General features: G+C 50.3%; 1 protein-coding gene across 1 annotated transcript in view; it reads left to right on the plus strand.

The window, feature by feature from the left end:
• The window catches only part of CLPB (caseinolytic mitochondrial matrix peptidase chaperone subunit B), a gene marked incomplete at its 5' end in the record, with an annotated part of 119828 nt that overhangs the window by 15530 nt on the left and 79517 nt on the right, over positions 1-24781 (plus strand). The window contains one exon of the mRNA XM_040334040.1: positions 10499-10596. Within this exon, the coding sequence (XP_040189974.1) occupies positions 10499-10596 (98 nt within the window). The remainder of the gene's footprint in view (positions 1-10498; positions 10597-24781) is intronic.

The raw sequence follows: 24781 nt of genomic DNA on the forward strand, positions 1-24781 counted from the left end.
AGCAAGCCTAACGGCATCTTTTACTTCTGTGGGCTTCAGATGCCAACCAGCCATTACACACAGTGCAGCTCAGTCCAGCCATAGCCCCGCCCATACAATACTTTTGATAAGAACCCGCCTATCAACTGCTGTAACTTTCAGCACCCAGGCGTTCGCCTCTCGTCCGCTTGCGCTAAAACATTTTTCAGCGGCCGGTTAGCGCTGCTCCTTCTTTTTTACAATTAATTCATATATTTTCTTTTTTAACTAAAGGCTTTCAGTGATGCTTTTTATTATGGGCTGTAATATCTGTGAAATTCCTCCCCGCCCCCCCCTCTACAGAAGACACTTAACTCCCGGATAACCCCGCCAGGCTCTCATAATCCACGGCGCCCAAGGATACGGGAGACCTGTGACGCCGGGGCCTAAGCCGATCCTATTGACAGCGGCCCTAGAAGCCACGAGAACTCCGAAGACAAATTGTTAAGCGCACGGAGTTAATAAAATTTGAGTAATGTGGCGCTGTCACCGCCGTAAACTTTTTTTTTTTTCCCAATAGCCGAGACAGAAACATATTTCCCCAATGAGTGACCTTCCCGCAGCTGCGCCGCTCAGGCCGCAGCGACATTTATCAAATATTATAAGGCAGGGCGGCTAATGATCGGCGCGGGGAAGGGGAAACGTGTACAGCCCGGGGTGCGGACCAGGTGCCAACCCCCCCCCCCCCATCTCTTCTCCTTCCTCGCCCGCACTGTGGGTGGTGACAAATTGCCCAGTCTATTAAGGGGTCTTAAGGTTGTAGCCCCTTCGGCACGGGGACAAAAGGCAGTCTGATCTTTTCAGAGGAACCCGCTGAGCCTTTGCCCTATCAAAGGAGGCTTTTGTCTTCGGCCGGGGCCGGGGGGGGGGGGGGGGGGGGGGTCACGGGGGCGACGGCGGACAAAATGTGACGGAGCGTAGCTGACCACCGACCCACACGTTACAACCAGATCGCAGAGATCAGTTTATAAATAAAAATAATAATAATTCAACTACATTGGGACTAACTGGTACTACAGTATCTCTCAAAAGTAAGTACACCCCTCACATTTTTTTGGGGCAATATTTGATTCTATCTTTTTTAGGGTTGTCCCGATACCACTTTTTTTAGGACCGAGTACAAGTACCGATACTTTTTTTTATGTACTCGCCGATACCGAATACCGATACTTTTTTTTAAATGTGTCCCCCAAATGCAGCCATGTCCCCCCACAAATGCAGCCATGTCCCCCTCACATATGCAGCCATGTCCCCCCCATATATGCAGCCATGTCCCCCCACATATCCAGCCATGTGCCCCCACATATGCAGCCATGTCCCTCCACATATGCAGCCATGTCCCCCCTATATGCAGCCATGTCCCCCCTATATGCAGCCATGTCCCCCCATAAATCCAGCCATGTCCCCCCATAAATCCAGCCATGTCCCCCCATATATGCAGCCATGTCCCCCATAAATCCAGCCATGTCCCCCCATAAATCCAGCCATGTCCCCCCTATATGCAGCCATGTCCCCCCTAAATCCAGCCATGTCCCCCCTAAATCCAGCCATGTCCCCCCTAAATCCAGCCATGTCCCCCCTATATTCAGCCATGTCCCCCCTATATGCAGCCATGTCCCCCATAAATCCAGCCATGTCCCCCCTATATGCAGTCATGTCCCCCTATATGCAGTCATGTCCCCCCTATATGCAGTCATGTCCCCCCTATATGCAGTCATATCCCCCCTATATGCAGCCATGTCCCCCCCTATATGCAGCCATGTCCCCCCTATATGCAGCCATGTCCCCCCTATATGCAGCCATGTCCCCCCTATATGCAGCCATGTCCCCCCTATATCCAGCCATGTCCCCCCTATATGCAGCCATGTCCCCCCATACCTAGATGCCGCCGCCGCATGGGTTAAACAGCGTGCGGGGAACATCACAGCTTTCATTTGAATAGCTGTAGTATTCCCCGCTGCGCCGCTTATAGACACTCCCCCTTGCTCGGGATTGGTATCGGGGGTATTTGGGGGAGTACAAGTACTCCCGCAAATACTCGGTATCGGGACAACCCTAATCTTTTCATGTGACTGAAGAAATGACGCTTTGCTACAATGATTTTTTTTTATTTATTATTTATTTCAGGTGCTTGTATAGCGCGGTCAGTTGACGCAGCACTTTACATATACATAGCCAGATTCACGTAGGCGGGCGCAACGTTAGGCAGGCGTAGCGTACGGCATTTACGCTACGCCGTCGTGAGTCAGAGAGGCAAGTGCTGTATTCACAAAGCGCTTGCCTCCTAAGTTGCGGCGGCGTAGCGTAAATGGGGCCGGCCTAATTCAAATGAGGATGAGGGGGGCGTGTTTTATGTAAATGGGTGGTGACCCGACGTGATTGACGTTTTTTTTACGAACGGCGCATGCGCCGTCCGTGTACATATCTCAGTGTGCATTGCTCCAAAGTACGCCGCAAGGACGTATTGGTTTCGATGTGAACGTAAATTTACGTCCAGCCCCATTCACGGACGACTTACGCAAACGACATAACATTTTCAAATTTCGACGCGGGAACAACGGCCATACTTAACATTGACTTGGCCGCCTAGGGGGCAGCTTTTATCTTTACGCAGCGTACCTCTTACGGAAACGGCGTATCTTTACTGCGACGGGCGCGCGTACGTTCGTGAATCGGCGTATCTAGTGATTTACACATTCTACGCCGGATGCAACGGAAGCGCCACCTAGCGGCCAGCCTAAATATTGCACCCTAAGATACGACGGCGCAGGAGACTTACGCCGCTCGTATCTTAGCCTAATTTAAGCGTATCTGGTTTCCAGAATACGCTTAAATTTGCGACGGCGTAAATTCAGAGTTACAACGGCGTATCTAATGATATGTCGGCGTAACCCTACCTGAATCCAGCTAACGCTGTACATTCACGTCAGTCAATGTTGTGTAGTGAGTGTACAGCTTGTATAACGGTGTGAATTTGCCGTCCCCTCAAAATAACTCAACACACAGCCATTAACCACTTAAGCCCCGGACCTTTAGGCAGCTAAAGGACCCCGGACAGTTTTTGCGATTCGACACTGCGTCGCTTTAACTGACAATTGCGTGGTCGTGCGACGTGGCTCCCAAACAAAATTGGCGTCTTTTTCCCCCACACAAATAGAGCTTTCTTTTGGTGGTATTGGATCACCTCTGCGGTTTTTATTTTTTTGCGCTATAAACAAAAATACAGCGACAATTTTGAAAAGAAAATGCAATATTTTTTACTTTTTGCTATAATAAATATCCCCCAAAAATATATAAAAAACGTTTTTTTCCTCAGTTTAGGCCGATACGTATTCTTCTACCTTTTTTTGGTAAATAAAAATCGCAATAAGCGTTTATCGGTTGGTTTGCGCAAAATTTATAGCTTTTACAAAATAGGGGATAGTTTTATGGCATTTTAATTAATTTTTTTTTTTTTTTTTACTACTAATGGCGGCGATCAGCGATTTTTTTTGGCGGACCGTTTCCGCGGATAAATCCTCTCGTGTGTACCCGGCCTGAGTCTCCTGGTCGCGGCGCTCCCAGCCTTAATCTCCTGGTCGTAGCGCAGCCAGCCTTACCATCATGCTGGAAAATCGCTGAAGACATGGAATAGCAATCGATCTCACACATTGAAAGCGTTAATGCGATCATTTGAGAGACTAAATGCTGCTACACACTCCATTGCCTCCGTTGTGCAGTGAAGGATCGTTGATCGCTAGTGATTAATAGTGGACAGTCCAGGGCAATTTTTAAATAAAAATTCCTTCAAATATAGGGCCGGGGGGGGGGGGGGGGGGTCCCCCCTTGGCCTCCACCTGGGTCCCCCCTTTGGTCTCCCCCTGGGTCCCCCCTTTGGTCTCCCCCTTGGTCTCCCCCTGGGTCCCCCCTCTGGTCTCCCTGTAAAGAGGCGCATCTGTACCATGTATAGAACCTGCTGCAGCAAAACTGACTGACATTTCTAAAGAAAAGATCATGAAATTACATTAAATTGCTGGCAATACCAAAATGTAAAAAATAAAATGTTGTGGGGTCCCCCCCCAGAATCCATACCAGACCCTTAGCCAAGCATGCCCTCAACATGGGGAGGGGCGGTGCTTTTGGCTGGGGAGGGTTCTGCTTCCCCACCCCAAAGCACCGTATCCCCAAGGGCCTCTTCCCGACAACCCCAACAGGAGCGATTTGTGTCTGGAAGGTCGGAAATGTCGCCATGGGGCATGTAGCATGGAAGAAACTCAGGCGCCACTCCCCTTCTGCCCTGACACGTTTGGTTGCACCACATCTGGTTCACAGCCTACTAACCCCCATTAATGCCAGTGATGTAAACATCAGCACCACCATGTCCATATCACCCCCCTTCCACAGGAGCGATTGTTTCTGGAAGGTCAGAAAGGTCACCTTGTACCATGTAGCATGAAAGAAACTCAGGCGCCTTTCCTCTGCTGCCCTGACACGTTTGGTTGCACCACATCTGGTTCACAGCCTACTAACCCCCATTAATGCCAGTGATGTAAACATCAGCACCACCATGTCCATATCACCCCCCTTCCACAGGAGCGATTGTTTCCAGGGGGGTCAAAAAGGTCACCCCTGGTCACGTGATTAGAGAGAGTGGCCACCGCTCCTCTGCTGCACTGACACGTTTGGGTTGCACCACATCTGTGTAGGCTGTCTACTGACCCCCGTCAATGCAAAAAACAGCGACACGTCCAAATCCCCCCCCCCTTTCCACAGTAGTGATGGTTTCTGGAAGGTCAAATAGCATGTAAAAAGCTCAGCCACCGCTCCCTTTCCGCACTGACACGTTTTGGTTGCACCGCATCTGGTTTACAGAATACTAACCGCCATCAGTGCCAGTGGTGTTAACATGAGCCCCACGATGTCCATATCACCTCCCCCCCCCCCCCCCCCCCTCCACAGGAGCGATTATTTCTGGAAGGTCGGAAAGGTCTCCTTGGGCCATGTAGCATGACCGCTCCCCTTCTGCACTGACACGTTTTGGTTGCACCGCATCTGGTTTACAGCCTACCAACTCCCATTAATGGCAGTGATGTAAACATCAGCACCTCCATGTCCATATCACCCCCCCCTTCTACGGGAGCGATTGTTTCTGGAGGGTCAGAAAAGATCCCCCCCCCCGGCAGCGTATTCTCCGAGGGTGGCCGCCGCTTCCCTTCTGCACTGACACGTTTTGGTTGCACCGCATCTGGTTTACAGCTTACCAACCGCCACTAATGGCAGTGATGTAAACATCAGCACCTCCATCATGTCCATATCACCCCCCCCTCTACGGGAACGATTGTTTCTGGAGGGTCAGAAAAGATCACCCCCCCCCCCGACAGCGTATTGTCAGAGGGTGGGCGCCGCTCCCCTTCTGCACTGACACGTTTTGGTTGCACCGCATCTGTATTACAGTCTACTGACCCCCCCCCAGTGAATGCAGTGACATGTCCATACCCCCCCCCTACAGGAGCGATTGTTTCTGGAGGGTGGGAAAGGTCGCCTCGGGGCACGTAGCATAGAACACAGCTCAGCCGCCGCTCTCCTCCCTTTGCGCTGACACGTTTTTATTTATGAAGGTGTAATATCTGATTGCTCCTCCGACTCGGGGAATCGATCAGCCCTCAGCGGTCAGGTTCTATCAATTATTGCTGCAATTAGTCACGTCGGCGCTGCCATTAACAGGGGGATTAAGCTAATATTGGAGCTCGGCGATCGATTGATCCTGGATGAAGAGCAGCGGCTCTCGGCGAGGAGAGGACAGATCACCGGGCCCCTAGGCTGTCATCGGGCCGCGGCCGGGGAGAAGTTAACACGCGCGCGGCCCCTGCTAAACTATCAGTCTTGTCAGCCGGGGGCCGGGCCGGGGTCGGGGGCGGCAGAGCTCCGCAATCAATGGCTTTATTTCCTGTCCACTTTATGTGCCACACAAGGCCGGGGGGGGGGGGGGGGGGAGCCGCTCCTTAACCCCGCGCTGGCCGGATGGGGCTCCGGGGCGTTGAAGCCGTCGCACAAAATGTTCAAAGCTAAAGTCCAGAAGAGATACATTTATATGACGGGTTCTCTTTTTTTTCTTTGTGACCCCGCTGGGGAGGATTCCCCTCACTTCCTGTCTCCGTGACACGCATATAAAAAATGGAGGATAGGTGGTCACCTGGATGGTTCTAACCCTTCCTCACTCCGCTACAGATGTTTTTTTCTGTGTCCCGGCTAGAGAGATTTCCTATGACTTCCTGTCCTTGCAGGAAGTGACGGGGAAACATCTCTAATAGGGAATGCAATAAAAACCTGAAAAAAAGGGGGGGAGTCTTCTAACGGGGTCACCTGCTGTGGTGACAACTAGGATTGACATTCTTCTCACTTCCTGTCCACCAGATGGAGAGATTTCTCATGACTTCCTATCCTTGCAGGAAGTGTCAGGGAACACCTCTCACTTCCTGTTGTATCCCTGCGACAGGAAGTGAAGAGAAAGCTAAATAAAAATAAATCTTGACAGGGTTGTCTGTGTCCCGGCTAGAGAGATTTTTTCATATCTTCCTGTCCTTCCAGGAAGTGACGGGAAACACCTCTAATAGGGAATGCAATAAAAACCTGAAAAAAGGGGGGGGGGAATCTTACAATGGGGTCACCTGCTGTGGTGACAACTTGGATTGACATTCTTCTCACTTCCTGTCCCCGTGACACCCATATAAGAAATGGAGGATAGGTGGTCACCAGGGCGGTTCTAACCCTTCCTCACTCTGCTACAGATGTGTTTTTGTGTGTCCCGGCTAGAGAGATTTCCTATGACTTCCTGTCCTTGCAGGAAGTGACAGGAAACACCTCTAATAGGAGATGCAATAAAAACCTGAAAAAAAAAGGGGGGGAGTCTTCTAACGGGGTCACCTGCTGTGGTGACAACTAGGATTGACATTCTTCTCACTTCCTGTCCCCCAGATGGAGAGATTTCTCATGACTTCCTATCCTTGCAGGAAGTGTCAGGGAACACCTCTCACTTCCTGTTGTATCCCGGGGATAGGAAGTGAATTGACATCTCAGTGGGGACACCAGTGGGGAGGTTTGTGTGTCCCCCAGCTAGAGAGATTTCTCCTGACTTCCTATCCTTGCAGGAAGTGTCAGGGAACACCTCTCACTTCCTGTTGTATCCCTGCGACAGGAAGTAAAGAGAAAGCTAAATAAAAATAAATCTTGACAGGGTTGTCTGTGTCCCGGCTAGAGAGAGATTTTTTTCATATCTTCCTGTCCTTCCAGGAAGTGACGGGAAACACCCTAAAATAGGGGATGCAATAAAAACCTGAAAAAAAGGGGGGGGGGATCTTCCAATGGGGTCACCTGCTATGGTGACAACTAAGATTGGCATTCTTCTCACTTCCTGTTGTGTCCCAGAGACAGGAAGTGAAGAAAAATCTCAGTAGGGACAGGAAAAAAATAAAACTTAGTGTGTTTGTGTGTGTCCCAGCTGGAGAGATTTCTCATGACTTCCTATCCTTGCAGGAAGTGTCAGGGGACACCTCTCACTTCCTGTTGTATCCCCGGGATAGGAAGTGAATTGAAATCTCAGTGGGGACACCTACAAAAAAAAATATATATAACATTTTGACAGGTTTATCTGTGTCCCGGCTAGAGAGATTTTTTTCATATATTCCTGTCCTTCCAGGAATTGACATTCTTCTCACTTCCTGTTGTGTCCTAAGGAAAGGAAGTGAAGAAAAATCTCAGTGGGGGAAAAAAAAGAGAACTTGGCGGGTTTGTCTGTGTCCTGGAGAGGGAGAGATTTTTCATATCTTCCTGTCCTTCCAGGAAGTGACGGGAAACACCTCAAATAGGGGACTAAGATTGGCATTCTTCTCACTTCCTGTTGTGTCCCAGAGACGGGAAGTGAAGAAAAATCTCAGTAGGGACAGGAAAAAAATAAAACTTGGTGTGTTTGTGTGTGTCCCAGCTGGAGAGATTTCTCATGACTTCCTATCCTTGCAGGAAGTGTCAGGGAACACCTCTCACTTCCTGTTGTATCCCCGGGATAGGAAGTGAATTGAAATCTCAGTGGGGACACCTACAAAAAAAATATATATAACATTTTGACAGGTTTATCTGTGTCCCGGCTAGAGAGAGTTTTTATATCTTCCTGTCCTTCCAGGAAGTGACGGGAAATACCTCTAATAGGGAATTCAATAAAAACCTGAAAAAAGAAAAGGGGGGGGGACTTCCAATGGGGTCACCTGCTATGGTGACAACTAGAATTGACATTCTCACTTGGGACAGGAAGTGAAGAAAAATCTCAGTGGGGACAAAAAAAAAAAGAAAACTTGGCAGCTTTGCCTGTGTCCCGGCTAGAGAGAGATTTCCCATAACTTCCTGTCTTTGCAGGAAGTAAAAGGAAAACTGTTTTATAGGGGACGCAACAAAAGCCTATAAAAAAAGAGGGAAAATCTTCTGAAAGGGGTCACCTGCTGTGGTGACAACTAAGATTGGTATTCCTCTCACTTCCTGGTGTGTTCCCAGGACAGGAAGTAAAGAGAAGTATGCAGTGTGAGGAAAGATAAAAACCCTGACAGAGGTCTGTGTGTCCCCCAGCTAGAGAGATTTCTCATGGCTTCCTGTCCTTGCAGGAAGTGGCAGGAAACACCTCACACTTCCTGTTGTATCCCTGCGACAGGAAGTGAAGAGAAAGCTAAATAAAAATAAATCTTGACGGTTGTCTGTGTCCCAGGTAGAGAGATTTTTTTTATATCTTCCTGTCCTTCCAGGAAGTAACGGGAAACACTTCTAATAGGGAATGCAATAAAAACCTGAAAAAAGGGGGGGGGGGTCTTCCAATGGGGTCACCTGCTGTGGCGACAACTTGGATTGACATTCTTCTCACTTCCTGCTGTGTCCATGGGACAGAAAGTGAAGAAAAATCTCAGTGGGGACAAAAAAAAAGAAAACTTGGCAGCTTTGTCTGTGTCCCGGCTAGAGAGAGATTTCCCATAACTTCCTGTCTTTGCAGGAAGTAAAAGGAAAACTGTTTTAATAGGGGACGCAACAAAAGCCTAAAAAAAAAAAGAGGGGAAATCTTCTGAAAGGGGTCACATGCTATGGTGACAACTAAGATTGGGATTCCTCTCACTTCCTGGTGTGTTCCCAGGACAGGAAGTAAAGAGAAGTATGCAATGTGAGGAAAGTTAAAAACCCTGACAGAGGTTTGTGTGTCCCCCAGCTGGAGAGATTTCTCCTGACTTTCTGTCCTTGCAGGAAGTGGCAGGAAACACCTCTCACTTCCTGTTGTGTATCCCTGTGACAGGAAGTGAAGAGAAAGCTAAATAAAAATAAATCTTGACAGGGTTGTCTGTGTCCCGGCTAGAGAGATTTTTTCATATCTTCCTGTCCTTCCAGGAATCGACATTCTTCTCACTTCCTGTTGTGTCCTAGGGACAGGAAGTGAAGAAAAATCTCGGTGGGGACAAATAAAAAGAAAACTTGGCGGGTTTGTCTGTGTCCCGGCTAGAGAGAGATTTCCCATAACTTCCTGTTTTTGCAGGAAGTAAAAGGAAAACTGTTTTAATAGGGGACGCAACAAAAGCCTAAAAAGAAGGGGAAATCTTCTGAAAGGGGTCACCTGCTATGGTGACAACTAAGATTGGGATGCCTCTCACTTCCTGTTGTGTTCACAGGACAGGAAGTAAAGAGAAGTATGCAGTGTGAGGAAAGTTAAAAACCCTGACAGAGGTTTGTGTGTCCCCCAGCTAGAGAGATTTCTCATGACTTCCTGTCCTTGCAGGAAGTGTCGGGGAACACCTCTCACTTCCTGTTGTGTCCCCGGGACAGGAAGTAAAGAAAAATCTCAGTGGGGACAAAAAAAAGAAAACTTGGCGGGTTTGCCTGTGTCCCGGCTAGAGAGAGATTTCCCATAACTTCCTGTCTTTGCAGGAAGTAAAAGGAAAACTGTTTTAATGGGGGACGCAACAAAAGCCTAAAAAACAAAAAAAAAAAAGAGGGAAAATCTTCTGAAAGGGGTCACCTGCTATGGTGACAACTAAGATTGGGATTCCTCTCACTTCCTGTGGTGTCCCCGGGGACAGGAAGTGAAGAAAAAATACCAGTGGGGACAAAAAAAAAAAACTTGGTGTGTCCCAGCTGGAGAGATTTCTCATGACTTCCTGTCCTTGCAGGAAGTGGCAGGGAACACCTCTCACTTCCTGTTGTGTCCCCGGGATAGGAAGTGAATGGAAATCTTAGTGGGGACACCTAAAAAAAAATAAGAAATCTCGACGGGGTTGTCTGTGTCCCGGCTAGAGAGATTTCCCATAACTTCCTGTCCTTCCAGGAAGTGACGAGAAGTGGATTAATGTTATTAATGATTATCCAAGAATACATTTAAGTGTTGAGAGTTATTTTTTTGGGGGGCGGAGTTGACCTTTTAATGTCGGATGTGATAACTTCCATCTAATCCCGCCCCCTCTGGTCTCTCTCGCCCTCTCAGGTGCCAACCCCACACAGGTAAATGACATGGGCCACAAGCCCCTGGACTACGCCCAGGAGGGGGAGCTGAAGAAGATGTTGAAGGGATGGGAGTCCAAGGTGAGTGACCTGTGTGTATGTGATGGCAGGAGAGAGAGGGGGAGGGGCCCACAGAGAGGGGGGAGGGGCCCACAGCAGAGAGGGGGGAGGGGCCCACAGAGAGGGGGGAGGGGCCCACAGAGAGGGAGAGGGGCCCACAGAGAGGGGGGAGGGGCAGCAGTGTGCACTTCTCAAAGAATCATGTGACAAGAGACTGGCGATGGAGGTGTTCTCTAGTTCTGAACTAAGGTGACAAAGCTGCTCATTAGATATGCAGCCTAGGATAGTTATTGTTACTGGCAGGATCACAAGAACCCCTCCCCTTTATATTATGGAGATTAGGTGAAGGGGTGGGGGGTGTTTTATAGTTCTATTCTAGATACAGTACAATGAGCGTTGTCACCCTAAGTAAGAAAGTGTGTCGCTGGCGGGATCACCAGAGCTCGTGTTCTCTGTTATGGGGGGAGGTGTTCTGTAGTTCTGTCCTAAGGACCGGAAGTGTCACTGACAGGATCACCAGAACCCATGTCCTCTATATTATTGAGGGGGGGGGGTGTTCTATAGTTCTGTCCTAGGGTCAAGAAGTGTGTCACTGGTGAGATCACCAGAACTTGTGTTCTCTGTTATGGGGGAGGTGTTCTGTAGTTCTGTCCTGGGGACAAGAAGTGTGTCGCTGACAGGATCACCAGAACCCTTGTCCCCTGTGTTATGGTGGGGAGGTGTTCTGTAGTTCTGTCTTAAGGGACAGTAAGTCTTTCACTGGTGAGATCACCAGGACCCTTGTCTCCTATGTTATGGAGGGGAGGTGTTCTGTAGTTCTGCCCTGGGAACAGGAAGTGTGTCACTGACGGGATCACAAGAACCCTTGTCCTCTGTGTTATGGTGGGGAGGTGTTCTGTAGTTATGTCTTAGTGGACAGGAAGTGTCACGGGATCACCAGAACCTGTGTCCTCTATATTATTGAGGGGGGGTGTTCTATAGTTCTGTCCTAGGGACAAGAAGTGTGTCACTGGCAGGATCACCAGAACCCTTGTCCTCTGTGTTATGGTGGGGAGGTGTTCTGTAGTTCTGTCTTAAGGGACAGTAAGTCTTTCACTGGTGAGATCACCAGGACCCTTGTCCCCTACGTTATGGAGGGGAGGGGAGGTGTTCTGTAGTTCTGCCCTGGGGACAGGAAGTGTATCACTGACGGGATCACCAGAACCCTTGTCCTCTGTGTTATGGTGGGGAGGTGTTCTGTAGTTCTGTCTTAAGGGACAGGAAGTGTCACTGACGGGATCACCGGAACCCGTGTCCTCTATATTATTGAGGGGAGGGGAAGGTGGTCTATAGTTCTGTCCTAGGGACAAGAAGTGTGTCACTGGCGGGATCACCAGAACTTGTGTCCTTTGTTATGGAGGGGTGGTGTTCTGTAGTTCTGTCCTAGGGACAGTAAGTCTTTCACTGGTGAGACCCCTGTCCCCTACGTTATGGAGGGGATGGGGGGGTGTTCTGTAGTTCTCTCCTAGGGACAGGAAGTGTGTCGCTGACAGGATCACCAGAACCCTTGTCCTCCGTGTTATGGTGGGGAGGTGTTCTGTAGTTCTGTCTTAAGGGACAGGAAGTGTCACTGACAGGATCACCGGAACCCATGTCCTCTATATTATTGAGGGGAGGGGGAAGGTGTTTTATAGTTCTGTCCTGGGGACAGGAAGTGGTGTCACTGGTGAGATCACCAGAACCCCTGTCCTCTGTTATGAGGGGAGGGGGAGGTTTTCTATAGTCCAGTGTGTATCACCAGGTGACAATACACTGTAATAGGGACTTCTGAGGACCGGCGGTCGCTGGGTTTGACCCTCTGGTGACCTCCTCGCCCCCCCCTCCCCCTCTGTAGCCCGGACACCTCCCTGTACCCTCCTGCTGTATAAAACAACAAGCTGCCGCCGATCGGCGACCTGTTTGTATGCGGCGCTGGCCGTATTTCTCTCTGCGCGGGAGATGAATCTGCTTATAACGCCGCGGCGGGCGGTGAGAGGGGCGCGTGATGAACAGCCAGCTGGGGGGGACGGGACGCTGGCAGCCGGCAATTCTGTATCCGCGCTCTTCTGGGACTCCCCGGCAATTTATGGCTCATTTTAATCACAGACGAGAATGAATAGACGGGAGTATTTAAAGCCGAGGCGGCTCATACATTTCACCGACACGCCGGGGCTGACAACCCTCAAAACATTTACATTCGTCGCGTCTTTCCCTCCGCGTGTACCGCCGGTGACCCGGGGGAGGAGGCTTCTCCTGCGGGGGTGTGGGAGACAGGGGAAGCTTCAACGCCATACCGCGCCCAGTTCAGTATTGGGGATCGAAGGTCTCCCAATGCCAGGTGTCCCCTAATGACCTAAATCTGGCCATCAGGGTCATGGATAAGAGGGTACCACCGGTCCTTCTGTATGGGGCCCGAGCAGTTTTCTTGGTGGTTCAGTATTGGAGATCGAAGGTCTCCCAATGCCAGGTGTCCCCTAATGACCTAAATCTGGCCATCAGAGTCATGGATAAGAGGGTACCACGGTCCTTCTGTATGGGGCCCGGGCCAGCAGGGGCCCGAGCAGTTTTCTTGGTGGTTCAGTATTGGAGATCGAAGGTCTTCCAATGTCAGGTGTCCCCTAATGACCTAAATCTGGCCATCAGGGCCATGGATAAGGGGGTACCACCGGCCCTCCTGTATGGGGCCCGGGCCAGCAGAGGCCCGAGCAGTTTTCTTGGTGGTTCAGTATTGGGGATCGAAGGTCTTCCAATGTCAGGTGTCCCCTAATGACCTAAATCTGGCCATCAGGGTCATGGATAAGAGGGTACCACCGGTCCTCCTGTATGGGGCCCAGGCCAGCAGGGGCCGTCCAGTTTTCTTGGTGGTTCAGTATTGGAGATCGAAGGTCTCCCAATGTCAGGTGTCCTCTAATTACCTAAATCTGGCCATCAGGGTCATGGGTAGAGGGTACCCCAGGTCCTCCTTTATGCGGCCCGTCCAGTTTTCTTGGTGGTTCAGTATTGGAGATCGAAGGTCTTCCAATGTCAGGTGTCCCCTAGTGACCTAAATCTGGCCATCAGGGTCATGGATAAAGGGTATCACAGGTCCTCCTTTATGGGGCCCGTCCAGTTTTCTTGGTGGTTCAGTATTGGGGATCGAAGGTCTCCCAATGCCAGGTGTCCCCTAATGACCTAAATCTGGCCATCAGGGCCATGGATAAGAGGGTACCACGGTCCTCCTGTATGGGGCCCGGGCCAGCAGGGGCCCGGGCCAGCAGGGGCCCGAGCAGTTTTCTTGGTGGTTCAGTATTGGGGATGGAAGGTCTCCCAATGTCAGGTGTCCCCTAATGACCTAAATCTGGCCATCGGTGTCATGGATAAGAGGGTACCACCAGTCCTCCTGTATGGGGCCCAGGCCAGCAGGGGCACAACCAGTTTTCTTGGTGGTTCAGTATTGGAGATCGAAGGTCTCCCAATGCCAGGTGTCCACTAGTGACCTAAATCTGGCCATCAGGGTCATGGATAGAGGGTACCACATGTCCTCCTTTATGCAGCCCGTCCAGTTTTCTTGGTGGTTCAATATTGGGGATCAAAGGTCTCCCAATGCCAGGTGTCTCCTAATGACCTGAATCTGACCATCAGGGTCATGGATAATGGGGCCCGGGCCAGCAGGGACCCGTCCAGTTTTCTTGGTGGTTCAGTATTGGGGAATCGAAGGTCTTCCAATGCCAGGTGTCCCCTAATGACCTAAATCTGGCCATCAGGGACATAGATAAGAGGGTACCACCGGTCCTCCTGTATGGGGCCCGAGCTGTTTTCTTGGTGGTTCAGTATCGGGGATCAAAGGTCTCCCAATGCCAGGTGTCCCCCTAATGACCTAAATCTGGCCATCAGGGTCATGGATAAGAGGGTACCACGGTCCTCCTGTATGGGGCCCGGGCCAGCAGGGGCCCGAGCAGTTTTCTTGGTGGTTCAGTATTGGGGATGGAAGGTCTCCCAATGTCAGGTGTCCCCTAATGACCTAAATCTGGCCATCGGTGTCATGGATAAGAGGGTACCACCAGTCCTCCTGTATGGGGCCCAGGCCAGCAGGGGCACAACCAGTTTTCTTGGTGGTTCAGTATTGGAGATCGAAGGTCTTCCAATGTCAGGTGTCCCCTAATGACCTAAATCTGGCCATCAGGGTCATGGATAAGAAGGTACCACCGGTCCTCCTTTATGGGGCCCGTCCAGTTTTCTTGGTGGTTCAGTATTGGGGAATCGAAGGTCTCCCAATGCCAGGTGTCCCCCTAATGACCTAAATCTGGCAATCAGGGTCATGGATAAGAGGGTACCATCGGTCCTCCTGTATGGGGCCCGGGCCAGCAGGGGCTGTCCAGTTTTCTTGGTGGTTCAGTATTGGGGATCGAAGGTCTCCCAATGCCAGGTGTCCCCTAATGACCTAAATCTGGCTAATGGGTCATGGATAAGAGGGTACCACCGGTCCTCCTGTATGGGGCCCGGGCCAGCAGGGGCCCGAGCAGTTTTCTTGGTGGTTCAGTAATGGAGATCGAAGGTCTCCCAATGTCAGGTGTCCCCTAATGACCTAAATCTGGCCATCAGGGCCATGGATAAGGGGGTACCACCGGCCCTCCTGTATGGGGCCCGGGCCAGCAGAGGCCCGAGCAGTTTTCTTGGTGGTTCAGTATTGGGGATCGAAGGTCTTCCAATGTCAGGTGTCCCCTAATGACCTAAATCTGGCCATCAGGGCCATGGATAAGGGGGTACCACCGGCCCTCCTGTATGGGGCCCGGGCCAGCAGAGGCCCGAGCAGTTTTCTTGGTGGTTCAGTATTGGGGATCGAAGGTCTTCCAATGTCAGGTGTCCCCTAATGACCTAAATCTGGCCATCAGGGTCATGGATAAGAGGGTACCACCGGTCCTCCTGTATGGGGCCCGGGCCAGCAGGGGCCCGAGCAGTTTTCTTGGTGGTTCAGTAATGGAGATCGAAGGTCTCCCAATGTCAGGTGTCCCCTAATGACCTAAATCTGGCCATCAGGGCCATGGATAAGGGGGTACCACCGGCCCTCCTGTATGGGGCCCGGGCCAGCAGAGGCCCGAGCAGTTTTCTTGGTGGTTCAGTATTGGGGATCGAAGGTCTTCCAATGTCAGGTGTCCCCTAATGACCTAAATCTGGCCATCAGGGTCATGGATAAGAGGGTACCCCCGGTCCTCCTGTATGGGGCCCAGGCCAGCAGGGGCCGTCCAGTTTTCTTGGTGGTTCAGTATTGGAGATCGAAGGTCTCCCAATGTCAGGTGTCCTCTAATTACCTAAATCTGGCCATCAGGGTCATGGGTAGAGGGTACCCCAGGTCCTCCTTTATGCGGCCCGTCCAGTTTTCTTGGTGGTTCAGTATTGGAGATCGAAGGTCTTCCAATGTCAGGTGTCCCCTAGTGACCTAAATCTGGCCATCAGGGTCATGGATAAAGGGTATCACAGGTCCTCCTTTATGGGGCCCGTCCAGTTTTCTTGGTGGTTCAGTATTGGGGATCGAAGGTCTCCCAATGCCAGGTGTCCCCTAATGACCTAAATCTGGCCATCATGGCCATGGATAAGAGGGTACCACGGTCCTCCTGTATGGGGCCCGGGCCAGCAGGGGCCCGAGCAGTTTTCTTGGTGGTTCAGTATTGGGGATGGAAGGTCTCCCAATGTCAGGTGTCCCCTAATGACCTAAATCTGGCCATCGGTGTCATGGATAAGAGGGTACCACCAGTCCTCCTGTATGGGGCCCAGGCCAGCAGGGGCACAACCAGTTTTCTTGGTGGTTCAGTATTGGAGATCGAAGGTCTTCCAATGTCAGGTGTCCCCTAATGACCTAAATCTGGCCATCAGGGTCATGGATAAGAAGGTACCACCGGTCCTCCTTTATGGGGCCCGTCCAGTTTTCTTGGTGGTTCAGTATTGGGGAATCGAAGGTCTCCCAATGCCAGGTGTCCCCCTAATGACCTAAATCTGGCAATCAGGGTCATGGATAAGAGGGTACCATCGGTCCTCCTGTATGGGGCCCGGTCCAGCAGGGGCTGTCCAGTTTTCTTGGTGGTTCAGTATTGGGGATCGAAGGTCTCCCAATGCCAGGTGTCCCCTAATGACCTAAATCTGGCTAATGGGTCATGGATAAGAGGGTACCACCGGTCCTCCTGTATGGGGCCCGGGCCAGCAGGGGCCCGAGCAGTTTTCTTGGTGGTTCAGTATTGGGGATCGAAGGTCTCCCAATGCCAGGTGTCTCCTAATGACCTAAATCTGGCCATCAGGATCATGGATAAGAGGGTACCACCGGTCCTCCTGTATGGGGCCCAGGCCAGCAGGGGCCGTCCAGTTTTCTTGGTGGTTCAGTATTGGAGATCGAAGGTCTCCCAATGTCAGGTGTCCTCTAATTACCTAAATCTGGCCATCAGGGTCATGGGTAGAGGGTACCCCAGGTCCTCCTTTATGCGGCCCGTCCAGTTTTCTTGGTGGTTCAGTATTGGAGATCGAAGGTCTTCCAATGTCAGGTGTCCCCTAGTGACCTAAATCTGGCCATCAGGGTCATGGATAAAGGGTATCACAGGTCCTCCTTTATGGGGCCCGTCCAGTTTTCTTGGTGGTTCAGTATTGGGGATCGAAGGTCTCCCAATGCCAGGTGTCCCCTAATGACCTAAATCTGGCCATCAGGGCCATGGATAAGAGGGTACCACGGTCCTCCTGTATGGGGCCCGGGCCAGCAGGGGCCCGAGCAGTTTTCTTGGTGGTTCAGTATTGGGGATGGAAGGTCTCCCAATGTCAGGTGTCCCCTAATGACCTAAATCTGGCCATCGGTGTCATGGATAAGAGGGTACCACCAGTCCTCCTGTATGGGGCCCAGGCCAGCAGGGGCACAACCAGTTTTCTTGGTGGTTCAGTATTGGAGATCGAAGGTCTTCCAATGTCAGGTGTCCCCTAATGACCTAAATCTGGCCATCAGGGTCATGGATAAGAAGGTACCACCGGTCCTCCTTTATGGGGCCCGTCCAGTTTTCTTGGTGGTTCAGTATTGGGGAATCGAAGGTCTCCCAATGCCAGGTGTCCCCCTAATGACCTAAATCTGGCAATCAGGGTCATGGATAAGAGGGTACCATCGGTCCTCCTGTATGGGGCCCGGGCCAGCATGGGCTGTCCAGTTTTCTTGGTGGTTCAGTATTGGGGATCGAAGGTCTCCCAATGCCAGGTGTCCCCTAATGACCTAAATCTGGCTAATGGGTCATGGATAAGAGGGTACCACCGGTCCTCCTGTATGGGGCCCGGGCCAGCAGGGGCCCGAGCAGTTTTCTTGGTGGTTCAGTATTGGGGATCGAAGGTCTCCCAATGCCAGGTGTCTCCTAATGACCTAAATCTGGCCATCAGGATCATGGATAAGAGGGTACCACCGGTCCTCCTGTATGGGGCCCAGGCCAGCAGGGGCCGTCCAGTTTTCTTGGTGGTTTAGTATTGGAGATCGAAGGTCTCCCAATGTCGGGTGTCCTCTAATGACCTAAATCTGGCCATCAGGGTCATGGGTAGAGGGTACCCCAGGTCCTCCTTTATGCGGCCCGTCCAGTTTACTTGGTGGTTCAGTATTGGAGATCGAAGGTCTTCCAATGTCAGGTGTCCCCTAGTGACCTAAATCTGGCCATCAGGGTCATGGATAAAGGGTATCACAGGTCCTCCTTTATGGGGCCCGTCCAGTTTTCTTGGTGGTTCAGTATTGGGGATCGAAGGTCTCCCAATGCCAGGTGTCCCCTATTGACCTAAATCTGGCCATCAGGGTCATGGATAAGAGGGTACCACCGGTCCTCCTGTATGGGGCCCGAGCAGTTTTCTTGGTTGGTTCAGTATTGGGGATCGAAGGTCTCCCAATGCCAGGTGTCCCCTAATGACCTAAATCTGGCCACCAGGGCCATGGATAAGAGGGTACCACCGGTCCTCCTGTATGGGGCCCAGGCCAGCAGGGGCCCATCCAGTGTTCTTGGTGGTTCAGTATTGGGGAACATAGGTCTCCCAATGCCAGGAGTCCCCCTAATGACCTAAATCTGGCAGTCAGGGTCATAGATAAGAGGGTACCACCGGTCCTCCTGTATGGGGCCCGGGCCAGCAGGGACACGTCCAGTTTACTCCTCCGGGGAGCCCAAGACTGCGGCAGTGCCGTGAACTCTCCTGCCACCAGTGGTGGTTTGCGGGCTCTCCCATTCCTCACATTTGGCATGTAATTTTTTTTGGGGGGGGGGGGAGTAGGGGCTTCGGTAGGAGTGGGACTTCCTGTCTCACTTCCTCCTTCCGCCCAGGCCCCTCCCTTTAGGCGATCTCCAGGGACACGTGACCGGTCCCGGGAGATCGCCTGTCCATTCATAGAGCGCATTGCGACTCGCGCATGCGCAGTGAGTTCCCGGCCGTGAAGCCGAAAGCTGCCAGGTAAGTGTCTGTTTATTAAAATTCAGCAGCTACACTTTTTGTAGGTTCTGCTGATATTTAATAAACACTAAAAGGCTGGAACTCCCCTTACCCCAGGGCGGTCTGGTGAGCGAATTTCGATCTGCTTTTGCAGAGTTCAGCTTTAAGAAAACTGTATGTCCGGTGAAGAATGATGCCAGACATGCTGAAGAATAGATTTGGGGTTATGGAATTGGCTTTGTGGTGGGTCTTTGGCTCCCAGGCTTGTTTAGTGCAGTCTCAGGAGTCCTAACCAGCCTGTTATTGCCAAGTATCTGTGGTCAAGGCCTCATCAGCCACAATAACGTACGGTTTTGCGTCGTCGTTCTCGACTTTTGGATTTCACCACTGCCCATAAGGAATAGAAGAAAATGTAACAATAGATCTGTGGATTTCTGTTGGTTTTATCGGGGGAAGTTCTCGGACGTTTGGCTAAGATTAACCGTATTATCTGTTCTTGTCCAGTTGGGACGCTACAATGTCATTCTGACCTGAGGGCCACTGACTGGGAGCCACCACACAACCAATGGCAAGTTCTCAACCTTAAATATTAAGAGGTTCCACTTTTCAATCAAACCATTAAAATAAAATTACTTTTTGAAGTGAATGGGAACATACCATGAGCAGAGTCCCCCTGGGACCCAGTGCCCCAGGGCGGTCTGTTATGCGAATTTCGATCTGCTTTTGCAGAGTTCAGCTTTAAGAAAACTGTATGTCCGGTGAAGAATGATGCCAGACATGCTGAAGAATAGATTTGGGGTTATGGAATTGGCTTTGTGGTGGGTCTTTGGCTCCCAGGCTTTTTTCGTGCAGTCTCAGGAGTCCTAACCAGCCTGTTATTGCCAAGTATCTGTGGTCAAGGCCTCGTCGGCCACAATAACGTAAGGGTTGTGCGTCGTCGTTCTCGACTTTTGGATTTCACCACTGCCCATAATGGATAGAAGAAAATGTAACAATAGACCTGTGGATTTCTGTTGGTTTTATCGGGGAAGTTCTCGGACTTTTGGCTAAGATTAACCGTATTATCTGTTCTTGTCCAGTTGGGACGCTACAATGTCATTCTGACCTTTTTGGCAGGAGTGCTGGCTGTAAAGTATCCCTGCTGATATGATGGGGGTCCTTATGGACTTTCCCCCCGTGGGAAAAAAACAGAATTCAGCACCCACTGGGTAAGATGGTGGTTGGGAGTATTTACCTGGTGTGGAAGGTTCTGAGGGGCCCAGTGGTCTGTCTAAGGGCTGGGAAGGCAGTGGCTAGCACCCCCTGGAAGTGGCGACTAATGCCGCGTACACATGGTCGGAAACTCCGCCAGCAAAATTCCGAAAAATTCAGGTCGTCTGTATGCAATTCGGACGCATGCTCGGAAACAATTTGATGCATGCTCGGAAGCATTGAACTTAATTTTCTCGGCTTTGTTGTAGTGTTGTACGTCACCACGTTCTCGACGGTCGAAAGTTCCGAGAACTTTTGTGTTACCGTGTGTATGCAAGCCAAGCTTGAGCGGAATTCTATCGGGAAAAACCATCCAAGGTTTTTCAGATGGAAAGTCCGATCGTGTGTACGGGGCTCTTAGTATCGCTATGAGTTTGGGACCCCGCTGTTGGTTACAACAACATCCTATTTGGAGACTTTCTCCTACTGAAGAACCATTGTCCCCAGGGATAATGCCTTTTAACCTGGAACAGGTAGTTACTTCTACAGTTGTCCTCCTGGGTTGGACCGATTTAGCCTCTAAATCAGGTTACCTGGTAAGAGGCCTTCTATTTGGAGGTCCTCTACTACTGAAGAACCATTGTCTCCAGAGATGATGTCTTCTACCCTAGAATAGGTGGTTCCTTCTACTGCTGGTCTACAGGGTTGGGCTGGTTTACCCCCTAATCAGGTTCCTGCTAAGAGGCCTTCTTCCATTTGGAGACTTTGTCCTACTGAAGACCCATTGTATCCTTCTACAACGGGTCTCCTAGGTTGGACTTTGTAGGACTCCATCTTGGCACTGCTGTGCCCTCCCAACTGAGAAGGATTGGGAGTTCTCCTACTGAACAACCATTGTCTCCAGGGATGATGTCTTCTACCCTGGAACAGATGGTTTATTCTACAGCTGGGTTGGACTGGTTTAGCCCCTTCATCAGATGCCTGGTAAGAGGCCTTCTCTTATTTGGAGGCCCTCTCCTACCGAAGACCCATTGTCTCCAGGGATAACGTCTTTTAACCTGAAACAGGTAGTTACTTCTACAGCTGGTCTCCTGGGTTGGACCAGTTTAGCCTCTAAATCAGGTACCTGGTAAGAGGCCTTCTTCTATTTGGAGGTCCTCTACTACAGACCCATTGTCTCCAGGGTTCGCCTGCAAAGAAAATCACCAATGTAAGGGACATTCTTTTCACTGATCACCAATGTAAGGAACATTCTTCCCACTGATCACCAATGTAAGGAACATTCTTCCCACTGATCACCAATGTAAGGGACATTCTTCCCACTGATCACCAATGTAAGGGACATTCTTCTCACTGATCACCAATGTAAGGAACATTCTTCCCACTGATCACCAATGTAAGGAACATTCTTCTCACTGATCACCAATGTAAGGAACATTCTTCCCACTGATCACCAATGTAAGGGACATTCTTCCCACTGATCACCAATGTAAGGAACATTCTTCCCACTGATCACCAATGTAAGGGACATTCTTCCCACTGATCACCAATGTAAGGGACATTCTTCTCACTGATCACCAATGTAAGGGACATTCTTCTCACTGATCACCAATGTAAGGAACATTCTTCTCACTGATCACCAATGTAAATGACATTCTTCCCACTGATCACCAATGTAAGGGACATTCTTCTCACTGATCACCAATGTAAGGGACATTCTTCCCACTGATCACCAATGTAAGGAGCATTCTTCCCACTGATCACCAATGTAAGGGACATTCTTCCCACTGATCACCAATGTAAGGGACATTCTTCTCACTGATCACCAATGTAAGGGACATTCTTCCCACTGATCACCAATGTAAGGGACATTCTTCTCACTGATCACCAATGTAAGGGACATTCTTCCCACTGATCACCAATGTAAGGGACATTCTTCTCACTGATCACCAATGTAAGGGACATTCTTCTCACTGATCACCAATGTAAGGGACATTCTTCTCACTGATCACCAATGTAAGGGACATTCTTCTCACTGATCACCAATGTAAGGGACATTCTTCCCACTGATCACCAATGTAAGGGACATTCTTCCCACTGATAACCAATGTAAGGAACATTCTTCCCACTGATCACCAATGTAAGGGGACATTCTTCTCACTGATCACCAATGTAAGGGACATTCTTCCCACTGATCACCAATGTAAGGAACATTCTTCCCACTGATCACCAATGTAAGGAACATTCTTCTCACTGATCACCAATGTAAGGGACATTCTTCCCACTGATCACCAATGTAAGGGACATTCTTCCCACTGATCACCAATGTAAATGACATTCTTCCCACTGATCACCAATGTAAGGGACATTCTTCTCACTGATCACCAATGTAAGGAACATTCTTCCCACTGATCACCAATGTAAGGAACATTCTTCTCACTGATCACCAATGTAAGGGACATTCTTCTCACTGATCACCAATGTAAGGGACATTCTTCTCACTGATCACCAATGTAAGGAGCATTCTTCCCACTGATCACCAATGTAAGGGACATTCTTCTCACTGATCACCAATGTAAGGGACATTCTTCTCACTGATCACCAATGTAAGGGACATTCTTCTCACTGATCACCAATGTAAGGGACATTCTTCCCACCGATCACCAATGTAAGGAACATTCTTCCCACTGATCACCAATGTAAGGGACATTCTTCCCACTGATGATCACCAATGTAAGGGACATTCTTCCCACTGATCACCAATGTAAGGGACATTCTTCCCACTGATGATCACCAATGTAAGGGACATTCTTCTCACCGATCACCAATGTAAGGGACATTCTTCTCACTGATCACCAATGTAAGGGGCATTCTTCTCACTGATCACCAATGTAAGGGACATTCTTCTCACTGATCACCAATGTAAGGGCATTCTTCTCACTGATCACCAATGTAAGGAACATTCTTCTCACTGATCACCAATGTAAGGGACATTCTTCTCACTGATCACCAATGTAAGGGACATTCTTCCCACTGATCACCAATGTAAGGGACATTCTTCTCACTGATCACCAATGTAAGGAACATTCTTCCCACTGATCACCAATGTAAGGGACATTCTTCTCACTGATCACCAATGTAAGGAACATTCTTCTCACTGATCACCAATGTAAGGGTCATTCTTCTCACCGATCACCAATGTAAGGGACATTCTTCCCACTGATCACCAATGTAAGGAACATTCTTCCCACTGATCACCAATGTAAGGGACATTCTTCTCACTGATCACCAATGTAAGGGGCATTCTTCTCACTGATCACCAATGTAAGGGACATTCTTCTCACTGATCACCAATGTAAGGGGCATTCTTCTCACTGATCACCAATGTAAGGAACATTCTTCTCACTGATCACCAATGTAAGGGACATTCTTCCCACTGATCACCAATGTAAGGGACATTCTTCTCACTGATCACCAATGTAAGGGACATTCTTCTCACTGATCACCAATGTAAGGAACATTCTTCCCACTGATCACCAATGTAAGGAACATTCTTCCCACACGATCGTCCGGTATACAGGTGATCCTCGGACACGGCAGAGGCTGAGAGCTGGCGGTCCTCCGCTGACCGAAGTTCGGTGACGGTTGCGCCGCCCCCCCCCCCTTTTTTCCTGTGAGACTCGGGGGGGGGGGGGGGAACGTTGAAGTTCTCCTCACTCGGTATTGGGACGCCGCGGGGTACGGCACAATCTCTCTCTCTCTCCGTGTCACCAGAACGTCCTTCTCTTACAATAAACACAATTCCCGACGCTCGGTGGAACGCGGCGCTCGGCAATCACTCATCTTCCCATCGCCTGACATCTCATATGAAGCCGCCGGGTCCCAGCAGAGGGAGGAGGCCTCCTTGTCCTGTATGTAAGTATAGATCACCATACACCCCCCCTCCCCTCCCCCCCTCCCACCACCGCGACATTATAATAATTTATCTTATAATCTCCAGCGACACTCAACCTCCATTACAATCCATACTGTATGTGTCCGGAATCCTCCCCCGTTTCATCCATTGATGGAGGATCTCAGAGAAGAAGAATCTCCTTCTTTTATTGTATCCACTTCTATCTGTGTCCATCCAGTCCTGAGATCCTCACAGCTCTGCCGCACAGAGCAGCCCCGTCTGTCAGGGGGGGGGGGGGGAGACCTGATTTTGTCTCAACTGCAGTTCAGGTCTGGTCCCTCCCCCCCAGGCTTGTGATTGGACCAGGAGACTGATGGGCTCATCTCACTTTCACTCTGCTCTCTCTCCTCCTCTCAGCATGCTTCTTGCACTGCAGCACACCTTGATTAGCTCCTTGCTCCTCCCCCAGCTCGTGATTGGACCAAGAAAAAAAGAAGCGGACCGAAGAGCTCTTCTTTCTGTCACTTTGCTCTCTCCTCCTCTCGTCATGCTTTTTTGCACTATAGCACCCTTGATTAGCGCCTTGCTCCTCCCCCTGCTGGTGATTGGACCAGAAAAGGAGAAGCAGCAGACTGATGGGCTCATCTTGCTGTCACTCTCTTCTCCTCCTCTCAGTGTGCTTCTTGCACTGCAGCACCCTTG

Source organism: Rana temporaria (genome assembly GCF_905171775.1).
Source record: "Rana temporaria chromosome 2 unlocalized genomic scaffold, aRanTem1.1 chr2aa, whole genome shotgun sequence".
Classification (NCBI taxonomy): Eukaryota; Metazoa; Chordata; class Amphibia; order Anura; family Ranidae; genus Rana; species Rana temporaria.